The sequence below is a fragment of the Suncus etruscus genome, chromosome 2, assembly GCF_024139225.1.
Source record: "Suncus etruscus isolate mSunEtr1 chromosome 2, mSunEtr1.pri.cur, whole genome shotgun sequence".
Lineage (NCBI taxonomy): Eukaryota > Metazoa > Chordata > Mammalia > Eulipotyphla > Soricidae > Suncus > Suncus etruscus.
Window position 1 is genome coordinate 66193256 of NC_064849.1, and position 20448 is coordinate 66213703.

A 20448-nucleotide genomic window follows, 5' to 3' on the forward strand; every position below is an offset into this window, starting at 1 on the left:
GATAGTAAGGGGCTTAACGCGCTTGCGTTGTACTCAGTCAAGCCTGTATTAGATCCCTGGCACCACTTATGGTCCCCCTGATCCCTGCCAAAGTGATCCTTGAGTGCAGAACCAAGGGTAAGGCCTGAACACCACAGGGTGTGGACCAACATTCACTTTCTCCCTCACAAAAGAAGTTTCTCCTCTCTTTATTTCTTTCCTTTTTTTTTTTTTTTTTTTTTTTGGTTTTTGGATCACACCCAGCAGCACTCAGGGGTCACTCCTGGCTCCACACTCAGAAATCACTCCTGGCAGGCTTGGGCAACCATATGGGATACCAGCATTCAAAACCACTGACCTTCTGCATGCAAGGCAAACTCCTTACCTCCATGCTATCTTTTCGGCCCCAGTTTCTCCTTTCTTTCTTTTTGGATTTTGGTCCACTCTTAGCAATGCTCAGGGGTTACTCCTGACTGCACTTACTTATACTTGGACAGGCTCATGGGACCATATGGAATGTCAGGGATTGAACCTGAGCCTACAGCATGCAAAGTAAGTGCCTTATTTGCTTTACTTTTGCTCAGCCCCAAGAATAGCTCCTTCTAAGCCTAAATTCAGTGGTTTACTCCTGGCTTTATGCTCAGGGAAGAACTCAGAAGACTATATGGGGTTTCGGGGATCGAACCCAGGTCAGCCGAGTAGTAACACAAATTCCTTACACACTGTACTATCACTTGGCCCCTCGTTAAATAAATTTAAAATAATAACTAAATAAAGACTAGGTTTTAGACTCTTACATGGGGGGGATTGTGACCTCCCTAGTCATTAGCAAGTGGGCTGAGGACCTCTGGGTGAAACCCAGCTGCTGGCCTCCCTGTCCACACATTGACACTTCTGCTAAGTATCCTGTAGAATACCTTAACACAGCAGCCTCTGTGTGTCCTCTACTGAGAACACTTGAAGGGCTACAAATCCAAACCACCTTCCCCAGCCCTGGCTAGCATTTAAGACCCCATGATCCAATCCTAACCCATCCCCACACAATCTTTATTCTGTTCCTAACATGCCTCACACCTCTCCCTCATCTATTCACACCCTATCCTTCAAAGTTTGGCTTAAGTACCACTTACTCTGAACATTCTTCCCAGGTTTAGGCTGACAGAACAGAGACTCTGGACTGAAGGAGCCAATAGACACAAGATTTTCAAAGGAATGAATCCACTCTGTGGCCTCCTTCTGTCCTCCTGGGCAATCTGGACTGAGTCTCCCTACTGTGAACTCCTGCACTTATCATTCCTTTCTCCCCTCTCCAGGCTTTCTTAAATCCTAATTGGTATATAAGATTGTATAAGTTAATGTGAAGATTTGGTACGTGCACATATTGCAAAATGTTTACTACAATAAGGCCAATTAACACATCCTTCACCTCCTATAATTACCAGTGTTGCTATTATGGTAAGAACATTTAGACACTGACTCTCAGGGGCCACGTGGGAGCAAAAACACAGACCCAGAGCAGTAGCAGCAGTACAGCCACTGGGTGGGGTGGGGAGAGGTTTTCACTAGTGGCCTGAATGGAGAGAAAGATGTTGAACCAAGAGCGGGGCCTGAAATGCTGGCAGTCGCTGTGTTAGGTAAAGGACCATCACCTCACAAGTGGCCGTCCAGGGTGGGGGAGGAGGGGGCCATTGGTGGTAGAATGTTGTACTGGTGAAGGGGGGTATTCTGTTTATGACTAAAACCCATCTATAAACATGCTCGTAATCATGGTGCTTAAATATTTATAATAAAAATTAAAGTAAAAAAATAAAAATAGGGGCCAGCGAGGTGGCGCTAGAGGTAAGGTGTCTGCCTTGCAAGCGCTAGCCAAGGAAGGACTGCGGTTTGATCCCCCAGCATCCCATATGGTCCCCCCCAAAGTCAGGGGCAATTTCTGAGCGCTTAGCCAGGAGTAACCTCTGAGCATCAAACGGGGGTGGCCCAAAAATAATTAATTAATAATTAATTAATAAAATTAATTAAATATATATAAAAAACAGAAACAAAAGAAAAGGAAGTGGCCGTCCAGTGCTTGAGTCAACACAGCTCTAGGAAGACATACAGGATACTCATCCAACAGGTCCACTGGCCCAGAAGGAGAATGCAGGCATGAAAGTGGAAGTACCTCCCACACACACACACGTCTAAGCCCACTAGGACTAGTGAGCCCAGCCCAGAAAGCAAAAGGCAATAAAAGCAGGGCTTCAGAGGGAGCTGTGCAGTGCATACAGATCTGGCTTGATCCCAACCACACTCTACCTGGAGTGAACCTAGTACTGTTGATGTGACCCCAAAATGAAACACAATTTTTAAAAAGGAGACAAAAGGGCTGGAGAGATAGCACAGCAGTAGGGCGTTTGTCTTGCACACATACAAACCCTGATGGACCACGGTTCTATTCCCAGCATCCCATATGGTCCCCAGAGCCTGTCAGGAGCGATTTCTGAGCACAGAGCCAAGAGTAACCCCGGAGCACCACCAGGTGTGATCCATAAAACAAAACAAAAATAAGAGAGAGAGAGAGATCCCCCACGAGGGCCAGAGAGATAGCATGGAGATAGGAGATAGGGCGTTTGCCTTGCATACAGAAGGATGGTGGTTCGAATCCCAGCATCCCATATGGACCCTGAGCCTCCCAGGGGCGATTTCTGAGCACAGAGACATGAGTAACCCCTGAGCGCTGCCGGGTGTGACTCCCAAAAAAAAGGACAACCCCCCCCCCCACGACATAGACATATGAAGATGAGAACTGGTGCCTCATACAAACCTCTCAGCTTGAGATAGAAGGTCGCAGTGTTTGTGTCAAGGGCTGGAGAGAGTACAGCTTGTCTCACACAACCCAGAACCCTCTTCGAGAACAGCCTGAAATGCTGGAGAGAGTACAGGGTGGGAGGCACTTGCCTTGCACACAGCCAACCCTGGCACTCACACCACATATGGTCCCAGAATACAGCCAGGACTAATCCCTGAGCACCTTTTAGAGTAGCTCAAAACATCCTCACTCCCCACCTCATTCTCCACAAAATAAAAGAATACAGGAGGGTGTGTTGAGAAGAAGAGGTGATGAGAGATTCCCAGGGTCTGCAACAGTTTCCTCTATGAGTGGTGACGCAAACATGTGAGGCTCCAGCAGAAATGGAGGTGGGCTAGGGAAAGGAAGAGAGGAGAATGTTGAAATATGCTGTTGTGAAAAGGAGCTGCAATACTCATCAGAGCAAAGGTTGAGAAGCCAGCCTCTGGGGAGGCCTGTTCCCCAAGTGAGTAACAAAAAAATAGCAGAGTTGGACAGGGTCCTGGTTCCTGCTATGCCCCTATGTGACAGGGTGGACGCACCACTTTATATCAGCTTTGCTTCTGCTTTAGGATTAATAAAATAAAGACTTAACATCTAAGCAACTTTTATTTGGGGGCTTGGGAGGAGGTGTGAAGAGCCATACCTGGCAATGCTCATGGTTTATTCCTGGCTCTGCACTCAGGAATCACTCCTGGTGGTGCTCAGGAAACCACATTGGATGCTGGGGATCAAACTGGGTTGGTTGCTTGTAAGGCAAGTGACCTACGTACTCTACCATCTCACTGGCCCCTTTTTTCTTTTCTTTTTTTTTTCCCCCACACCTGGCAGCGCTCAGGGGTTACTCCTGGTTCTGTGCTCAGAAATCGCCCCCAGCAGGTTCAGGGAACCATATGGGATGCCGGGAATCGAATCGTGGTCCATCTGGGGTTGGATGTGTGCACGGCAAAAGTCCTATCTCTATGCTATTTCTCCAGCCTCAACCCTTTTTCCTTTTTAAAAAATGAGATCAGAGCAATATCACAGTGGTAGGGTTTTTGCCTTGCATGCAGCCAACACAGGATGGACCCCAGTTCAATTCCCAGCATCCCATATGATCCCTCGAGCCTGCCAGGAGTGATATCTGAGCACAGAGCCAGAAGTAACCCCTGAGCACCACCGCTTGTGACTCAAAAACTAAACAAAATAAATTGTTTTGTTTTGTTTTTCTTTGGCTTTTTGGGCCATACCTGTTTGATGCTCAGAGTTACTCCTGCTCAGAAATCGCCCCTGGCTTGGGGGGACCATATGGGATGCCGGGGGATGGAACTGCGGTCCTTCCTTGGCTAGCGCTTGCAAGGCAGACACCTTACCTCTAGTGCCACCTCTCCTGCCCCTAAACAAAAAAAATTTGGACCTGGGACCAGAGAGATAGTACAGCAGGTAGAGTATTTGCCTTATCTAGGTTACCTAGGTGGTTAACCTAGGTTCAATCCTGAGATTTTATATGGTCCCCAAGTACTGTTAGGAGTGATTCATGAGTGTAGAGCCAGTAATTAAGTCCTAAGTACAATTAGGTACGATCACAAAACAAAAATAAATAAATAAATAAATTTAGAGATATACTCAAAATTCTTGGAATTACTCAGGAATTACTCCCAGCTCTGAAGTTGCTGCAGGAGGAGTTTGGAGGATCTTGTAGTTCCAGAAATTGAAGCTAGGCCTTCTGCATGCAAAGCAGATGCTCCCATTGCCACTGAGCTCTCTCCCTCCTTTCTTCCTTCCTTCCTTCCTTCCTTCCTTCCTTCCTTCCTTCCTTCCTTCCTTCCTTCCTTCCTTCCTTCCTTCCTTCCTTCCTTCCTTCCTTCCTTCCTTCCTTCCTTCCTTCCTTCTTTCCTCATTTTGCACCACACTAGAGTGTGGTCAGAATTTACTCTTGGTCTGAGTGCAAAGATTATTCCTGACAGGGATTGAGGACAGATATGTGATACTGGGGATAGAACCGAGGTCTACTGCATGGAAAGCCATACTTCCACCATACTACCTCTCTAGCTCTTTCTTGTTGAGTTCCTGTGAACAGGGACTTTGGAGCAGAGAATTAATATATGTGGGAACAAGTTATGAAAGGCTTTCAATGCCATGCTGAAAGAGCTGAAGTTTACAGAACATAAAGTGATATATAAGGTGATGTTTTAGGAAAATCAATCTGCTGCTATGAAAAATGAATAAAGAATAAAGTTTTGGGGGAAAAAAGACTAAAGTTTGGGCTCAAAAAATCAACTAGGTGGCCTGAGCAATAGCACAGCAGGTAGGGCATTTGCCTTGCACATGGCCAACCAGGTTTGATCCCTGGTATTCCATTTGGTTCCCCGAGCCTGCCAAGAGTGATTTCTGAATGCAGAGTCAAGAGTAACTCCTGAGGGGCCGGAGCAGTGATGCAAGCGGTAGGGTGTTTGCCTTGTACGCGGCTAACTTAGGAAGGACCATGGTTTGATTCCCCGGCATCCCATATGGTCCACCAAGCCTGGAACAATTTCTGAGCGCATAGCCAGGAGTAACCCCTGAGCGTCACCCGGTGTGGCCCCCCCCCAAAAAAAAAACAAAACAAACAAACAAAAAGAGAAACTCCTGAGTGCCACCAGGTGTGGCTCAAATTCCAAAAAATTAAATAAAAATCAATTAGGAGAATATTTATATTTCTGTAACTATGGAAGAAAAGAGATAAGAAGTCAAAGACAGTTTCCAGTAGGGGGCCTGGGTCTACTTGGAAAAAAAAAAGTAAAAAAGTCAAAGGTGGTGAATGGAGGGGCCGGAGCAAAAGCACAGACATAGCCTACCCAGTACGAACCTGGGTTTGATTCATCCCATATGGTCCCCCGAGCCTGCTGGCAGAGATTTCTGAGTGCAGAGCCAGGAGTAACCCCTGAACACCTCTGGGTATGACTCAAAAGCCAAGGGAAAACAAAGGGGTCATGAATGGAAAGCCAGGACTGAGTCAGTGGGGAGCAGGCCTCGCTAGTTTCAATTCCTGGTGCTGCAAAAATGAAAACAGATGAGCAAGGTATCAAACCTGTGACTAGAAGAACACTTGTTATTTCATCCAATCATCTGACAAACAGGTATTAAGCAAACAGTGGGCACAAAAAAGAATAGTGAGAAATAACTGCACTTAAAGGCTCACAGCTCTCTTACCTGGCATATGACAGACCTCAGGGGTTCCCTAAGCATGGGTCAAAACCCAAATATAAATAAAGGTTTACAGCCTAGGTAAATAGACACTTATAACTTGGAAAAAATATGAAAATGCCTTAAGAAATGTATAAATGGGGGCCGGAGAGATAGCATGGAGGTAAGGTGCTTACCTTTCATGCAGAAGGTCATCGGTTCGAATCCCGGCGCCCCATATGGTCCCCCGAGCCTGCCAGGAGCAATTTCTGAGCACAGATCCAGGAAAAACCCCTGAGCACTGCTGGGTGTGACCCAAAAACCAAAAAAAAAAAAAAAAAAAAAAAAAAAAAAAAAAAAGAAATGTATAAATGTTGGGGCTGGAGTGGTGGTGCAAGCAATAAGACGTCTGCCTTGCCCGCATTAGCCTGGGACGGACCGCAGTTTGATTCCCCGGCGTCCCATATGGTCTCCCAAGCCAGGAGCGATTTCTTTTTCTTTTTCTTTTTTCTTTTTTCTTTTTTTGTTTTGGGGCCACACCCGGCGGTGCTCAGGAGTTACTCCTGGCTGTCTGCTCAGAAACAGCTCCTGGCAGGCACGGGGACCATATGGGACACTGGGATTCGAACCAACCACCTTAGGTCCTGGATCTGCTGCTTGCAAGGCAAACGCCACTGTGCTATCTCTCCGGGCCCGCGATTTCTTTTTTTTGTTTGTTTGTTTGTTTTTGGGTTACATCCAGCAGCACTCAGGGGTTACTCCTGGCTTTACGCTCAGAAATCGCTCCTGGCAGGCTCAAGGAACCGTATGGGATGCTGGGATTCGAACCATCGTTCTTCTGCATGCAAGGCAAACACACTACCCCCATGCTATCTCTCCGGCCCAACAGGAGTGATTTCTGAGCGCATAGCCAGAAGTAACCCCTGAGCATCATCGGGTGTGGCCCAAAAAACAAAACAAACAAACAAAAAGTATAAATGTTATTAGTGGTAGAGTAAAAGAACAAAGAATGAGAAACATCAGGAGGACTATTTGCAAGGCAGGCTAACTGCAAAATAATACATGCTCACTAAGCAGAGTCACTCTGCATTTCACCTCCTCCAAGTGTGAGACGCAGATAAAGATCTGCTTCATTACACTCTGACTGTTAGGCTTGGAAAGGGTTGCCAAATTTCAAGATTAAAAATACAGCAGTTTCACTTTATGCTGGGGAAGAGGGGGAGCTGAGACCTGCATCAGAGGAAAGTAAATGCAAGATGTTGATGAATGTTTCTCTTGGAAGCCAACAAAGAAGGCCAGACACTGACTTCATAGAACTATAAAGCCGGAGGCAACATTTCATACATTTGCCCACCTCCTGGCTTATTATGGTTCCCAAAAGGGTTGAAAATGAAGGAAGGTGGGGAGAGAGAGAGACGATGAAATATAGCATATTCCTGAATAAAGAGCTTGTCTTAGAAGCTTAAGTCAGGAAACCTCTTGGTACATCTTTATGGAGACTCCACTCTCCTCTAGGTCTCTGGATTGTAAATTAGTATTGACTGGGTTATACAGAAGCTGAATTGAGAATCTAGTTTGTGGATTAAATAGGCCCTTTGCCCTTCCTTCTTGACTCTGCCTTTTGGGCAATACATAACATATGAAAATATTCACCAAAGGTTGGGAATAAAGAGAATATTGCATTTTAAAAGTTGGTTACTGTTGAGAACGGGGGGATTGTGGCAATTAAGGCTATTAAACAAAAAGTCTAACACTTTATTCCTTGTGCTTTTTTTTTTTTAATAACAACCTACTGTGGGTTAGTTAATCTCATTGAAAAATGGTCTCAGAGTAGAACATTATTTTTCCCCGATATGTATGAGAGAATGCCCTAAGACAAAATAGCAAGTTCAATCGCGTTAATAAGAGTACTTGAAGCCTTGAAGAAGTAAAGAGTTGCTTGGACACCAGTCTTGGGCAGGGTGGGGTGGGGTGGCGCTTTACCTTTAAGATTTAGGAAGAGATTTTCAACCAGTCACGCCCTTCTCAAAGATGGCCGTCCTGACTTCACTCACTCAATATGGCCTTTGGAAGGGCTTTCTCTGTACTTCTCCCTAACCTCACCTCCAGTTTGCAATGACCAAAGTAAAGAAGGCAGCCAAATACATTCAGAGTGTAAAGAATTTAGAATCCCCCCTTCTTTAGTTGGTGGGGGCGGGTGGTAGCCAGGAGTTAAGATGGCGGCCCGGCGACATTAACAGGAAGTGAAGGCTGCGACGGCGTCGCGTTGCCCGGCCGCTCGGCGCGTCCTCACTGCCCTGACTAGACATGGCGCTGGCTAGCGTGTTGCAGGCGCCGTTGTCGGTGAATCAGCGCGGGTTTTTCGGACTCGGGGGTCCCGCCGATCTGTCGGACCTAGGCCCGGGAAGTCCCAGCGATGGGTTGAGCCTGGCCGCACCCGGCTGGGGCGTCCCGGAGGAGCCGAAGATCGAAATGCTCCATGGAACCACCACCCTGGCCTTCAAGGTGCGGGCTGCGCCGGGTCGAGTGGGGGACCGGACGGAGGCCGGGCAGGGCCGGGCCTTTGGCGGGAACGCTCCCCTCGCTCTGGCCGGAGAAGTGGCGGTGGGGGGTCGGGGTCGGTGGAAGAAGACACCCCTCCGGTAGCTCCTACGCAGGAAAGTGGGGGAGGCCTCAGTCGCGCGGAACATGGCCCTAGGACGGCCCCTAAGTTCACTCTGATGACCCTTCGAGGCGGGAGGGCCAGAGTAGAAGCCTGAGGGCTGGGGGAGCACTGTGTGAGGAGCCCAGACTGTCGGGAGTCGTGGTGCAACTCTGCCAGAACTGGCCCTGCTTGTTAAAGCATTTTTTTTTTTTTTTTTTTTAGTTTTTGGGCCACACCCGGCGCTGCTCAGGGGTTACTCCTGACTGTCTGCTCAGAAATAGCTCCTGGCAGGCACGGGGACCATATGGGATACCGGGATTCGAACCAACCACCTTTGGTCCTGGATTGGCTGCTTGCAAGGCAAACGCCGCTGTGCTATCTCTCCGGGCCCTTGTTAAAGCATTTCTCTTTGTCTTTCTGTCTCTGCCTCTGTCTGTCTCTCTCTGTCTCTCTTGTCTCTCGTTTTGGGTAACACCCAGCAGTACTGTCTCTACACTCAGGAACCCTCTGGGGCTCCAGGGATCGAACCCAGCTCTGCTGCATGCAAGGCAAGCGCCTTACCCCACTGTACTATCTCTCTGGCCCTTCTCTAAATTGGTGCTGTCGTATCCATCCCCATATTCCAGCGTAGAGGCGACCCAGCTCTATGAAAAGATATGTAGGTTCAATATCTTAACCTTTGCTGGTATTCAAACAGCAAGAGAGGGAGATGTGGCTACCTTGCTGACTGGCTTCTCCTTTATCCTGACAGTTTCGTCATGGAGTCATTGTCGCTGCCGACTCCCGAGCCACTGCGGGCGCCTACATTGCCTCCCAGACGGTGAAGAAAGTGATCGAGATCAACCCCTACCTTTTGGGCACCATGGCTGGGGGCGCCGCTGACTGCAGCTTCTGGGAGCGACTCTTAGCCCGACAGTGCCGCATCTATGAGCTGCGCAATAAGGAGCGCATCTCCGTAGCTGCAGCCTCCAAGCTGCTGGCCAACATGGTGTATCAATATAAAGGCATGGGACTCTCCATGGGCACCATGATCTGTGGCTGGGATAAGAGAGGCCCTGGTGAGTGAACCCATTTCTTAGACTGATTCTGTTGGAGGAGGAGGTGTTGGTTGACTGGATACTCGGCCCTTTGCTTTCTCTTTGCAAGGAAAGAATTATGGTATAGAAGACACGGAGCTCGGGGGCCAGATCAACAGTACAGTGGGCAGGGTGCTTGTCCTGCACTCGGTTGCCATGGGTTCAAGCCCCAGCACTACATAAAGCCTACTTGGCACTGCCAGGACTAAGTAAGCCCTGAGCGCAGTTGAATGTGGTCCATAAAGAAATAAGGGCATGAAGTTAGAATCTCAGTGTGTCACCTAGCACCATGTGATCTTAGCTGTTTCATTAGTTTTTCAAAATTTTTCATCATCTGTCACAATGGTTAAATGTTAAGACCTGTAGGACTTGACACGTGGTGTTTTTTACTTCTATTTTCTCACCTAAGTTTTATCAAATACAATTTAGGGGCCAGAAAGTACAGTGGTTAGGCCACTTGCTTCCCAAGCTACTGAACTGGGTTCGATTCCCAATATCCCTTTTGGTACCCTGAGCCTGTCAGGAGTGACTCCTGGGTGTCGAGTCAGAAGTAACCCCTGAGCATTGTTGGGTCTGCTCCTTCTCAAAAGAAACTCCCCAAAACAGCTATTTCATGAGCTGAGTACAGGCTTTGAATATGGGATGCTCAAGTTTGATCCCTGGAACTTCACGGTCCCCAAGCACAGAGCCAGGAGTAGCCTCTATGGTCCAGAAAATTAAATAAAACTCATCAAGAATTGTATTTAAGGGGCCGGAGAGATAGCACAGCAGCATTTGCCTTGCAAGCAGCTGATCCAGGTTGGTTGGTTCAGATCCCGGCATCCCATATGGTCCCCCATGCCTGCCAGGAGCTTTTTCTGAGCAGATAGCCAGGAGTAACTCCTGAGCAGTGCCGGGTGTGGCCCAAAAACCAAAAAAAAAAAAAAAAAATTGTATTTGAGGGTCAGATCAATAGCATTTGCCTCACATGCGGCCAACCCATGTTCTATCCTGGTATATCCCAGATAGTCTCCCAAGCCTGCCAGGAATGATTTCTGAGCACAGAGCCAGAAGTAACCCCTGAGCACCACTCGGTGTGGCCAAAAAACAAACAAACAAAACCCCCACAAGAGTTGTATTTGAGGGGTGGAAGAGATAGTATAGTGGGAGAGACTTTTCTTACACATGGTTGACCAACTTTGATCTTTGGTACCCCAATATGTTCCCACAGCTGCCAGGAGTTATTCCTGCATGTAGTTTAAGGAATAACCCCTGAGCAAAGCTGGGGGTATGGGCCAAAGAATAATAGTTAATAGACATAAAACTGTCATCATTGTTTTCTAATTAAAACAACATGAGGAGGACCCAAGCAATAGCACAGTGGTAGGGCGTTTGTCTTGCATGCAATTGACCCAGGACATACCTCTTCAATTCCCAGCATCCCATATGGTCCCCTGAGCCTGCCAGGAGCGATTTCTGAGTGCAGAGCCAGAAGTAACCCCTGAGTGCCGCCAGGTGTGACCCAAAAAAGCAACATGAGAAACTAGATAGTGCAACACAGCTGTCAAGTAAGGGTATGGCACTTGCCCTGCACAGTTAGCTTGGGTTTGATCTCCTGTACCCATATAGTCCCCCTGAGCCTGTATAGCCATCATCTCTTAGCACTGTGAGGTAATGGTCCCAAAACAAACATAAAATAAAAACCAAAAAATGGGAACTGGAGAGATAGCACAGTGGTAGGGCGTTTGCCTTGTATGCAGACAGACGGTGGTTCGAATCCTGGCATCTCATATGGTCCCCTGAGCCTGCCAGGAGCGATTTCTGAGCAGAGTCAGGTGTAACCCCTGAGCACTGCTGGGTGTGACCCGGAAACCAAAAAGCGAAAAACCACGGGCTGGAGCAATAGTTAGCACGGTGGTAGGGTGTTTGCCTTGCACGCAGTCGATTTAGGACAGATGGTGGTTTGAATCCCAGCATCCTATATGGTCCCCAGTGCATACCAGGAGCGATTTCTGAGCATAGTGCCAGGAATATCCCCTGAGTGCCACTGGGTATGACTCAAAAACAAACAAAATTAGGGGCCGGAGTGGTGGTGCAAGCGGTAAGGTGTCTGCCTTGCCCATGCTAGTCTAGGATGGACCGTGGTTCGATCCCCTGGTGTCGCATATGGTTCCCCAAGCCAGGAGCAATTTCTGAGCATCTAGCCAGGAGTAACCCCTGAGCGCCACCCGGTGTGACACCCCCCCAAAAAAGTAAAGCAAACAAAATAAATAAATAAAATAAAGCAAAAAAATCCATAGAACTGTAATGGGAGGGACCAGAAGGGGCGGTCTAGTATAGTATAGTATACTGGTTTGACACTGGTTTGACCCCCAGCACCACATATGGTTCCTTGAACTCCACCTGGAGTGATCTCTGAGCATGGCTGGATGTGACACCTGCCACACATCACCCAAAAAAGGTAAACAGAACAGGTTAAATAAATCTTTGGGCAATTTTATTTGTTTGTTCTTGGGTCACACCCGGCAGTGCTCAGAAATTGCTCCTGGTAGGCTCGGGGGACCATATGGGATGCCAGGATTCGAACCACCGTCCTTCCGCATGCAAGGCAAACGCCCTAACCTCCATGCTATCTCTCCGGCCCCATCTTTGGGCAATTTATCCTAAATTTCTAAAATACTATTTCAGAATGTAACATTATCTTCGTTTCTAGTTTTTAGTAGCCATGTGTGACTATGACCATTGTATTGCAATACGAGCAGGTTGCCATTAGGAATTTCTTGCCTTTTCTTTAGCATGTTTTTGGCTGTGAAGGGATCTTATCTCATTTCCTAATTATAAGCCTGATACTAAATTTCTGTTTTCCTCTTTGGTATTTAATGCCTTTCTAGAAAGTTCAACCTGTGTCTATTGTCAGTTTTCAGGTATTTTTTAAATGGCTACAAAGGCCATGTGAAACTAGATTCATGTCAGGGGCTTGATCTATATCTCTTGTTTCTGGTGTTTTTTTTTTTTTTTGTGGTTTTTGGGTCACAACCGGCAGCGCTCAGGGGTTACTCCTGGTTCCAGGCTCAGAAATTACTCCTGGCAGGCACGGGGGACCATATGGGGCGCCGGGATTCAAACAGATGACCTCCTGCATGAAGGGCAAACGCCTTACCTCCATGCTATCTCTCCGGCTGATCTATATCTCTTTTTTTTTTTTTTTTTTTTTTTTTTTTTTGGTTTTTTGGGCCACACCCATTTGACGCTCAGGGGTTACTCCTGGCTATGCGCTCAGAAGTCGCTCCTGGCTTGGGGGACCATATGGGACGCCGGGGGATCGAACCGCGGTCCATCCTAGGCTAGCGCAGGCAAGGCAGGCACCTTACCTCCAGCGCCACCGCCCGGCCCCTGATCTATATCTCTTAACCAATCTATTTTATTTTATTTTTTGCTTTTTGGGCCATACCCAGTGATGCTCTGGGGTTAGTTACTCCTGGCTATGCACTCAGAAATTGCTCCTGGCTTGGGAGACCATATGGGATGCCGAGGATTGAACCCAGGTTTGTCCTGGGTCAGCTGTCTGCAAGGCAAACACCCACTGCCGTGCTATTGCTCCGGCCCCTATTTTAGTCTTTTTTAAGGGTATACTTTCTCACTGGGTTTTTTTTGTTTGTTTTGGTTTTTGGTTTTTGGGCCACACCCAATGACGCTCAGGGATTATTCCTGGCTATGAGCTCAGAAATCACTCCTGGTTGGGGGGACCATATGGGACATGGAGGGTAGGGATCAAACAGCAGTCTTTCCTAGGTTAGTGTGTGCAAGGCAAACACCCTACCACTTGCACCACTGCTCCGGCCCCTCTTTGTTTTTTATTTGTTTGGGTGCCACACCTGGTGGGTTTTGGGGTACCATATAAAGTTTGAACATGGGCTGACTGAATGCAAGGCAAGAGACTTAGCTGCTTTTCTATTGGTCTGGTCCCCAGTAGTGGATACTTTGAAAGCACTTTTCAGGCTGTCAGTGTTAGTGGTATACCCAGAGTACTCAGAGGGAGTGACACTAGGAAGCAAACCTAGTATGCAAGGTCCCTGGTGCTGGAGGCTATCCACATCTGGTGATGCTCAGGGTTTATTCCTGAGTGCATTCAGGAGTTACTCTTAGCAGGGAACCATATGGGACGCTGGAGCTAGAACTAGGGTTAGCTGTAATCAAAGTAAGTACCATTTCTCTACATCCATTTCCCTGAAATTCTTAGTTTTTGTCAGGATTTGAAGCTCAAAAGGTAGAGTACATGTTTTGCATGCTGGAGACCCAGGCTTTTTTGTTTGTTTTTGAGCTACACAGGTAATGGTTAGGGTTTACTCCTGGCTCTGCACTTAGGATTCACTTGGAACCATATGGGGTGTGAGGGATTGAAACTGGGTCAGCAAATAAATGCCCGACTTGCTGTCCTATTGCTCTAGCCCCAACAGGGCTTACTTTTAGCATTGTGTTGGCAGAGCTCAGCAGACTGACTATATGGAGCGCGCTGAGTAGAACTGTGGTCAGCTAAGTCCAAGGCAAACACCTTACCTCTTGTTATCTGTCTCTTATTCTGCTGTGCTCCTTAATTCTGACTGCTTTCAGGGATCACTCCTGGTGCATATGAAGGACCATATGGTATGCCAGGGATGGAACTTAGGTTGGCCACGTGCAGTCGTTGTTTTTGGATTCGGTGCATACCCAGTGACACTCAGTATTACTGCTCTGGTTTTGGGTGGCCATAAGGTGCAGGTGTCAAACCTGGATCTCTGCGTACAAAGCATGTCCTCAGCAATTGTTTTTTCTTTGGCATGTTTGGTTTTTGGTTGGTTGTTTGGTTTTTGCTTTTGAAACACACTTGGCGGCGCTAAGGAATTACTCCTGGCTCCTGCGCTCAAAAATCGCTCCTGGGACCATATGGGATGCTGGGAATCAAATTACTGTCTGTCTTGGGTCGGCCGTGTGCAAAGCAAACGCCCTACTGCTGTGCTATCTCTCTGGCCCTCGTTAGCATGTTTTTGTTTTTTTTTTAACACTGGCCCCATTCAGTGTTAAATGTCACTTTAATCAATACAACCAGTCACCTTCTTTGTAATATATCCCTCAGTGTTTGAAAAAAATCTCTTCTATTGTTTTTGCTTTATGCATTTATTTGCTTACTAACTGCCTAGTACTTTTTGAATTATAGAATGTCCACCACTTCTTCATTTGCTATGGAGACTGTCAGTCATTACTTCGTGCAGAATGAATGAGATTAAAAATGAGCGAGGTGAGGTTGGAGAGATAGCATAGTGGTAGGACGTTTGACTTGTACACGGCCTACTTGGGTTTGATGCCCGGCTCCCAAATGGTCTTCCAAGCCTGCCAGTAGTGATTTCTGAGTACAGAGCCAGAAGTAACCCCTGAGCATCGCCGGATGTGGCCCAAAAAAACAAAACAAAACAAACAAACAAACAAAAAAGGAATAAGTTCAGTTACGGACCGGAGAACCACTGAAAGTATCTGAAACAGGAAGTTGATTCTGACAGGGATCAAAAAGTTGGAATTGATCTTTTTTTTTTTTTAAATCTCATTGGAGCGAGAGCTGTAGTACAGAGGCCAGGGCTCTTGCCTAGTTGACCCTGGGTCAGTCCCTGGCATTCCATATGGTCCTCCAAGCACCACCAGGAGTAATTCTTGAGTGCAGAGCCCTTGAACACTGCTGTTGTGGCCCTCCAAAACAAAACAAACAACCCCCAAAATTAAGAAAAACCTCATTAGTGTGCTAGGAATATGGCTTTGTGTTTAATATATAATCTGAGTTTGGTTCCCCAGTGTTTTTTTTTTTTTTTTTTGCTGTGGAGTTTTGAGGCCATGCCTGGCGATACTCAGGGTCTACTCATGGCTCTGTGATCAGGGGTCACTGGTTTCTGATGGTGCTTTGGGACCATACATTATGCTAGAGATAGAACTAGGGTCAGCTGGTTTGTTTGTTTTTTTGGTTTTGGGGCCACACCCAGCATTGCTCAGGGGTTACTCCTGGCTGTCTGCTCAGAAATAACTCCTGGCAGGCATGGGGGACCATGTGGGACACGGGGATTCGAACCAACCACCTTTGGTCCTGGATCGGCTGCTTGCAAGGCAAACGCCGCTGTGCTATCTCTCCGGGCCCAAGGGTCAGCTGTTTTTAAGGCAAGTGCTTGTACCTGTATCATTTCACTATACCTGTCTCCCTGAAATTCTTAGAAGTGTCTGTTAGAGACATATATAACTCAGTAGGTACAGTATATGCTTTTCATGCTGGAATCCCTGGTTGATTTTTGTTTTTGCTTTTATGCCACACTCTGTAGTACACAGGACTCACTGCTAGCTCTGCACTCAGAAACCATATGGAGTACGCATGATCAAACAAAACCAGGTCAGCTGCAAGGCTAACTGTGCTATTATTCCATACTCTATAGTTCTTTTTTTTTTTTTTTTTTTTTTTTTTTTTTTGCTTTTTGGGCCACATCCAGTGGTGCTCAGAGGTTACTTCCTGGCTCTACACCCAGGAATCACTCCTGGCATACTCAGGACCATATGGAATATCAGGAATCAAACCTGGATTGGCCATATTCAAGGCAAGCGCCCTATCCGCTATACTATTACTCCAGCCCACCTCTCTATAGACTTCTTAACTGCTGATTTAATACAAGTCAAATAATCTTTTTCTTAACTGCTTAACTGCTGATTTAGTATAGTAGACAGTATAGGTATATAGATTGGACTGGAATGGCCTAGAGTAAATGCTTTGCCAAAATGCAGGCGGCCAGGTTTAACCCCTTACACTACATGAGCATCTGGAGTGATTCATGAGCACTGTTGAGTTGACTTCAAAACAAAGATATTTGTATAAAGATACTTTTTATCAAACCCAACAGGTCTAAAATACTAACATTTCAGAAGGTGTACTAACTTCAATGCAAGAGGTCTACGTAGATATTATCAATGATTACCAGATTGATCAGAGGAGGTCTTTATATAATTTAGAACTGTAGGCTTTATTCTACCAGGTGATATATGTCTTTTCTCCCAGATAGTCTAAACATTGAGGGCTAAGATTGGGGTGGGGCCACACCGGGTGGCACTCAGAACTTACTCCTGGTTCTGTGCTTAGAATTCATTCCTGGCAAGGGGAGGGGGGAGAGATAGCATGGAGGTAGGGTGTTTGCCTTGCATGCAGAAGGATGGTGGTTCAGATTCTGGCATCCCATATGGTCCCCCGAGCCTGCCAGGAGCAATTTCTGAGCGTGGAGCTAGGAGTAACCCCTGAGTGCTGCCGGGTGTGAAACCAAAAACTTAAAAAAAAAAAAAAAGAAAGAAAAGAAATCATTCCTGGCAGGCTTGGATGACCATATGAGATGCCAGAGATTGAACCCAGGTCAATGGGTTCAATGTGGGTCAGCCACATACAAGGCAAACGCCCTACCACTGTGTAATTGTTCTGGCCCCTAAGATTATTTTTAAACTGATCTTCCATAATGCCTAGGATTATTTTTGTGCTTAAAATCTGAGCCATTTGAATTTTACTTTTTTTTTGGTTTTTCAGGCCACACTCGTTTGATGCTCAGGGGTTACTCCTGGCTAAGCGCTCAGAAATTGCCCCTGGCTTGGGGTGACCATATGGGACTCCGGGGGATCGAACCTCGGTCCTTCCTTGGCTAGCGCTTGCAAGGCAGACACGTTACCTCTAGCGCCACCTCGCCGGCCCCGAATTTTACTTTTCTTTTGGGTATTCCAAGAGTCCAAACAATGAGTGAAGGGTATTATGTTGTTGAATGTGGTGTTTTATTTTACTTAATTCATTTTTTTTTTTTTTTTTGGTCATACCCAGCAATGCTCAGGGCTTACTCCTGGTTCTATGTTCAACTATCACTACTTGTTTTTTTGTTTTGTTTCTTTTTAGCATGGATACACAATTTTTCTTTATCATCTGACCCATGGATAGACATTTTGTTTGTTTTAGATCTTGGCTATTTTACATAGCACTGCAAAGAACATGGAAGGGCACTTATCTTTTTGAGATTGTGATCACAATTCTTTACATAAATACTCAACAAGCATGGGCTAAATAGAAATTTCCATAAGCCATAGGATCATTATTGCTTATTGTTGTATTTTTGGGAGACATACCCAGTGGTTCTTGGCAGGTGCTCCCAGAGTAACTGGGGGACTGGACTACATGGAACATATGCTCCAACTCTTTGTGCAAGTTCTCCAGGCCAGTTTTTTTTTTTTTTTTTTTTTTGGTTTTTTGGGCCACACCCGGCGGTGCTCAGGGGTTACTACTCCTGGCTGTCTGCTCAGAAATAGCTCCTGGCAGGCACAGGGGACCATATGGGGCACCAGGATTCGAACCAACCATCTTTGGTCCTGGATCAGCTGCTTGCCAGGCAAACACTGCTATGCTATCTCTCTGGGCCCACCAGTTTTCATTTTTGGTTTTTTTTGGGGGGTGCCACACCCGGTAACGCTCAAGAGTTACTCCTGGCTATGCGCTCAGAAGTTGCTCCTGGCTTGGGGGACCATATGGGACACCGGGGGATCGAACCTCGGTCCACCCAAGGCTAATGCAGGCAAGGCAGGCACCTTACCTCTAGCGCCACCGCCCGGCCCACCCACACTGCCACCCACACTGCTTCCCATAAAGCTGCCCCATATTACTTTCCCACCAACAGTGTACAAAGTTCTATTTTCTCAACTTCTCCAATATGTGGAGTTCAACTGTAAAGTTTTTTTTGGGGGGGAGAGGGAAGTATCACTACTTGTGGGCTCCAGGGACCCTATGGGGTGCCATGGACCTAACCCAGCAGGGCTCTGCATGGCCAGCACCCTACCTGCTATGCTATTGCTCCAACCATGATCTGAATCTGGCTTTTTTTTTTTTTTTTTTTTTTGCCACACCTGGTTATTCTCGGGTTACTCCTGCCACTGCACTCCGGACTCACTCAATCCTGTTGGTGCTCAGGGATCAAATGGGATGCCAGGGATCGAATCTAGGTTGGCTATGTTTAAAGTAGCACCTTACTTGCTATATAGGATCTCTCTGGCCCCTGGATCTGCCTTTTTTTGTTTTTTTTTTTTTTGTTTGTTTGTTTTTTGGGCCACACCCGGCAGTGCTCAGGGCTTACTCCTGGCGGTCTGCTCAGAAATAGCTCCTGGCAGGCACGGGGGACCATATGGGACACCGGGATTCGAACCAACCACTTTAGGTCCTGGATCGGCTGCTTGCAAGGCAAACACCGCTGTGTTATCTCTCCGGGCCCGTGGATCTGCCATTTTAATACTGGCTTTTTACCCTGTGTTTGGTTTTTTTAAATACAAAGTGCCCAGAGCTAACCTCAGACAGTGCTCAGTGGATCCTGCAGTGCTAGGGATTGAACTTTGGCCTACAGAGCATATCCTCCTCCTACCTTTTGAGCTCTCTGGCTCTCTGTGTGTATGTGTGTGTGTGTTTGTGTGTGTGTGTGTGTGGTTTTGGGTCAGTATATGTGTGGTTTTGGGTCAGTGTGTGTGTGGTGTATGTGTGTGTCTGTGTGGTTTTGGGGTCAGTGTGTGTGTGTGTGTGTGTGTGTGTGTGTGTTTGTGATTTTGGGGTCGGAAATCGCTCCTGGCAGGCTCAAGGGACCATATAGGATTTGAACCAACGACCTTCTGCGTGCAAGGCAAACGCCTTACCTCCATGCTACCTCTCTGGTCCCATCTGGCGCTCTCTCTCTCTCTTTTTTTTTTTTGGGTCACACCCGGCAGCACTCAGGGACTATTCCTGGCTCTACGCTCAGAAATCACCCCTGGCAGGCACAGGGGATTATATGGGATGCTGAGATTCCATCCACTGTCCTTCTACATGAAAGGCAAATGCCTTACCTCCATGCTATCTCTCCGGTCCCTGGCTCTCATTTTTAAGTAATTTTGTAAAGCCCTATTTTCTTTTATCACTGTTTTTCTTCCCTGGGTTTCATGAAGGAAGGAATTATTGCCTTGGTGGATAAAGGAACTAGCACAGGGGCAGGAGGTAGTTGCTTTTGTTTCTGCTAACCAGATCTCTCTTTCTAGGCCTCTACTATGTGGACAGTGAAGGCAACCGGATCTCAGGAGTCACCTTCTCTGTAGGCTCTGGCTCCGTATATGCTTATGGGGTCATGGATCGGGGCTACTCCTATGACATGGAGGTGGAACGCGCCTATGATCTGGCCCGTCGAGCCATCTACCAAGCAACCTACAGAGATGCTTACTCAGGAGGATCTGTCAACCTCTACCACGTCCGGGAGGATGGCTGGATCCGAGTCTCCAGTGACAATGTAGCTGACCTGCATGACAAGTATAGTGGATCTGCCCGCTAAAGGAGGGTGGATGTGACCACTCACATTCTTTGGGGTGACTTTTTTTCAATACAAGTACAGCACCCTGTTCCATAATGGCAGGGCCCCAAATTGTATCGGTCATTTTTTTAAAAGCTCTGGAGCTTTGACCTCAGTGATACTAATTAATGAGCTGCTCCAGAGTGATTTCTTGTTTAACTTTCTTGTCTGTTACCATTACACTACTCAACCTCAGCCTGTGTTTTGTCTTTTGTCCACATGGTCCCTCCCCCAAACACTTTACAGTCAAATAAGCCAGGGCAGTGGGAGGGAAGTGACTGTAATTACAGGAAACAGTGGTGTGAAGACATTGTCTAGTGAATACATTAATGTCCCTACTCATGATGCTAATAATAAAGGAGAGGAAGGAGAGAGGCAGGGAGGAGGGAGAGACTTCCCGATGCTGTTTGC

The 20448-nt window shown here is 46.9% G+C and overlaps 1 protein-coding gene across 1 annotated transcript; it reads left to right on the forward strand.

Annotated features, from left to right (window-relative positions):
* Positions 1-8227: 8227 nt before the first annotated feature.
* On the forward strand, positions 8228-20232 carry PSMB5 (proteasome 20S subunit beta 5). The gene is made up of 3 exons (XM_049768678.1): positions 8228-8458; positions 9349-9655; positions 19733-20232. Exons 1-3 carry the CDS (start codon positions 8261-8263, stop codon positions 20017-20019), a joined length of 792 nt encoding a protein of 263 aa, XP_049624635.1. The 5' UTR covers positions 8228-8260; the 3' UTR covers positions 20020-20232.
* The last annotated feature ends 216 nt before the right edge of the window (positions 20233-20448 follow it).